General features: G+C 47.1%; 1 protein-coding gene across 1 annotated transcript; it reads right to left on the reverse strand.

Annotated features, from left to right (window-relative positions):
• Positions 1 to 2,704: 2,704 nt before the first annotated feature.
• LOC116857325 (zinc finger protein DZIP1-like) lies at positions 2,705 to 3,545 on the reverse strand. The gene has a single exon (XM_032841309.1). The coding sequence runs from the start codon at positions 3,386 to 3,388 to the stop codon at positions 2,705 to 2,707; it is 684 nt and encodes a 227-aa protein (XP_032697200.1). The 5' UTR covers positions 3,389 to 3,545.
• Positions 3,546 to 3,981: the final 436 nt, after the last annotated feature.

Consider the following 3,981-nt stretch of genomic DNA (forward strand, 5'->3'; position numbering starts at 1 on the left):
TTGTCAAATGCTTTTTCAGCATCTATTGAGAGTATCCTATGGTTCTTGTTCTTTCTTTTATTAATGTGTTGTATCACTTTGATTGATTTGCGGATGTTGAACCAACTTTGCAGCCCTGGAATAAATCCCACTTGGTCGTGGTGAATAATCCTTTTAATGTACTGTTGAATCCTATTGGCTAGTATTTTGGTGAGAATTTTTGCATCTGTGTTCATCAAGGATATTGGTCTGTAGTTCTCTTTTTTGATGGGATCCTTGTCTGGTTTTGGGATCAAGGTGATGCTGGCCTCATAAAATGAGTTTGGAAGTTTTCCTTCCATTTCTATTTTCTGGAACAGTTTCAGGAGAATAGGAATTAGTTCTTCTTTAAATGTTTGGTAGAATTCCCCCGGGAAGCTGTCTGGCCCTGGGCTTTTGTTTGGAAATTTTTGATGACTGTTTCAATCTCCTTACTGGTTATGGGTCTGTTCAGGCTTTCTATTTCTTCCTGGTTCAGTTGTGGTAGTTTATATGTCTCTAGGAATGCATCCATTTCTTCCAGATTGTCAAATTTGTTGGCATAGAGTTGCTCATAGTATGTTCTTATAATTGTCTGTATTTCTTTGGTGTTCGTTGTGATCTCTCCTCTTTCATTCATGATTTTATTTATTTGGGTCCTTTCCCTTTTCTTTTTGATAAGTCTGGCCAGGGGTTTATCAATCTTTTTTTTAAAAGATTTTATTTATTTATTTGACAGAGAGATCACAAGTAGGCAGAGAGGCCAGCAGAGAGAGAGGTGGAGGCAGGCTCCCTGCTGAGCAGAGAGCCCGATGCGGGGCTCCATCCCAGGACCCTGGGATCATGACCTGAGCTGAAGGCAGAGGATCAACCCACTGAGCCACCCAGGCGCCCCTGGGGGTTTATCAATCTTATTAATTCTTTCAAAGAACCAGCTTCTAGTTTCGTTGATTTGTTCCATTGCTTTTTTGGTTTCTATTTCATTGATTTCTGCTCTGATCTTAATGATTTCTCTTCTCCGGCTGGGTTTAGGGTTTCTTTCTTGTTCTTTCTCCAGCTCCTTTAGGTGTAGGGTTAGGTTGTGTACCTGAGACCTTTCTTGTTTCTTGAGAAAGGCTTGTACCGCTATATATTTTCCTCTCAGGACTGCCTTTGTTGTGTCCCACAGATTTTGAACTGTTGTGTTTTCATTATCATTTGTTTCCATGAATTTTTTCAATTCTTCTTTAATTTCCTGGTTGACCCATTCATTCTTTTTTTTTATAATAAATATATTTATTAAAGGCCATATCAACACTATTTATAAATAAATTTATGAAACAAATAGGCAATGAATTGTTATTTGAGGGCTATACCTCAGGGTTGTGTACCCAAGGCTAGCCACTAAGGCTTCCTAATGATATTCTCTCCTAACTGTTGACCTATTTTTTTTAAGGATTTTATTTATTTATTTGACAGAGAGAGAGAGAAGGTGCACAAGCAGAGGCAGCAGCAGGCAGAGGGAGTGGGAGAAACGGGCTTTCCACTGAGCAGGGACCAAATTCGGAACTCGATCCCAGGACTCTGGGATCATGACCTGATCCGAAAGCAGCCGCTTAACACCTGAGCCGAAAGCAGCCGCTTAACGACTGAGCCACTCTGGTGTCCCAACTGTTCCCCTATTTTAAGTACACTTCTCCCAAGGCTCCTGTGGGTTAGCCCTAAGCACTATGAACCACACCATTATCTGTGCCTATGGCCAGTCTTCTGCAGTCACTCACACCATTAGTACCTGAACCCACTGAGGCTTTTTTTTTTTTTTTAATAAACTCTACTCCTACCATGGAGCTGGAACTCATGACCCCAAGATCAAGAGTCCCACACTCTACCAACTGAACCAGCCAGGCGTCCCATTCACTGAGACCTTTTAACTCATATTTAGCCAAAGTGACTACAGTGTCAGGGAATGAAATCAATCTTGTCAGCCTGTTGCTTACTTTAATATCTTTACCAAAGATATCTTTATCAAACATTGTTGATAAAAAAAAATAAGTACGTTGATTTTTGTTATACTAAAAAATTACAATATTTATTTGAGCTCAATGTCTAACCCATAATAGAGATTAAAGGCAGAAAAGCAAGAGGTTTTACTCTTTTAAATCCTGTTGTTTTAGTAATAAAATATATTTTAAATACTACCCGTTCAATCAAAACACACCGTTGTCTTATATCACTAATATTGTTATAGTAGGCAGTGTTCTTGTTCTTAGGAAATATACACACTGAAATATTCAGGAGTCTGAAACTCACTGTCAAATGGTTAAAAATAATAGTATGTATATAGATACTGAGGAAATACAGCAAAGGTGGCAAATGTTCATAACCAGAGAATTTGGGTGAGGGGTTTATGAAGTTCCCTGCACTATTCTTACAACCTTTCCGTAAGTTTGAAAATATTTTGAAATAAAACGCCTACAAGTTTCATCGTACGACCTCGTCTGGGGCAGACCTCAACAGCAGTTTGTAAAAGGTTTATTTTTCATTCCATCGATTAGAAGAAGGATGCAGTTTCTCAAACCAGCATTTAGATGGTTTTAATAAAGCACCGTGGACACTGTTTAATTATTAATCCCGTGGTCGTCTACGGAAGGTAATGAACCATGTCACCTGTTGGTTACAATTACTATTTTGCTTAACTATTGGGGAAAAAGGGGGGGCTGGCAGTGATCTAGGAAAGGGCTCTCCATATCCTGGCCGGTGGGACCGAGGGATTTTTTACTGGATTATGAATTGGAATCACAACGTGTAGTCCCACCTGGTAATAGCTGGCTTTGGCCTCGATCATCAGCTGCTGGGGCGAAATCATCTTTTTCCTGCGTTTACACTCTTCCTTGAGCAGCTTCATCTCCCCAGCCTGCTTGGCGAGGAGCTTCTGGCTCTGCTCGCTCTCGGCCACGCTCAGGCGCAGGCGCTCGTCCAGGCCGCGCAGCTGCGACGCGAGGAACTCCTGGGAGTGCAGCAGGTACTCGATGGTGAGCTGCGCCAGGCGGATGAGCTTCAGCAGCACCGGGTCCACCCCCGACTGGCAGTGCGGGCACTTCTCGTCCTCCAGCTTGCAGAAGGTGATGTTCATGATGTTCTCCTGCAGCGTCAGCACGTCCACCGCCCCCGCCACCTTGTCCACATCGATGGCGCTCAGCCGCAGCCAGTCCACGCTCTCCAGCCGCGGCCGGAACTGGAAGAAGGGCAGGGGGCCCGACGCCGCGCTGTAGGGGCCACTGGCCATCGCGGAGCGCGCGCCGGAGGCAGCTGCGGGGGCGTCGGGGCCCTCCAGGCTGCCGCTGGCCAGCGGATAGTAGACGTGCTTCTGGAAGGGCATGCTTGGAAGCAAATCCGCCGCCTCCGCCGGCATCCGAGGAGGGGGCGGTCCTGTCTACCCGGCCCGGGCCGCCTCCCGGGCCGCCGCCGCCCCACCCCTCGGGAGCGGGAGAGGGCCCGGTCTCCCGCGGCGGCGGCCTAAGGTCCGGGTGTCCAGGCCGTTGCTATGGCAGCGCCCCCGCCGGGACCTGGAGCTAAGGGCGCCCCTGCCCGGGAGCCCTTAAGAACTTGTGTGGCAGCTGCATTCTGTTATATCGAGAGGCTAAAATATCTCTAGCAGCAACTTGCAGGCCACAGGCCTTTCATTCTTGGGGTCCTTTGGGTGCTGCCCGTGGCTACCACAGGGATCAATGAGCTGAGGAAAAGCCACACATTCCTCAATCCACCGGGGAGTCCCTGCTTGGAACAACCATCAGGAAATTTTTTTTTCTTTCCTGGCAGGTCTGTGGGCTGTGGGCTCCATCCACCGGGCCGCAGGATCAGCGGGAACAAGGGCTGTGATTTCTCTTGCTCACCATTATGTCCTCAGCACCCCAGCTACGCGCTCCTTGGCGGGCTCCAGGCGCTGCAGGCGGACGGGGGCGACGCTGGGGACCCAGACCCCAGAAGCGCTTCGGGCGCAGGCGG

This window comes from Lontra canadensis, unplaced genomic scaffold, assembly GCF_010015895.1.
Source record: "Lontra canadensis isolate GAN:19392208 unplaced genomic scaffold, GSC_riverotter_1.0 scaffold122, whole genome shotgun sequence".
Taxonomy (NCBI): Eukaryota; Metazoa; Chordata; class Mammalia; order Carnivora; family Mustelidae; genus Lontra; species Lontra canadensis.

What these genes read in the sequence shown, in the direction of transcription:
- LOC116857325 (XM_032841309.1), bottom strand. Translation starts at nt 3,388, where the DNA reads ATGCCGGCGGAGGCGGCGGATTTGCTTCCAAGCATGCCCTTCCAGAAG.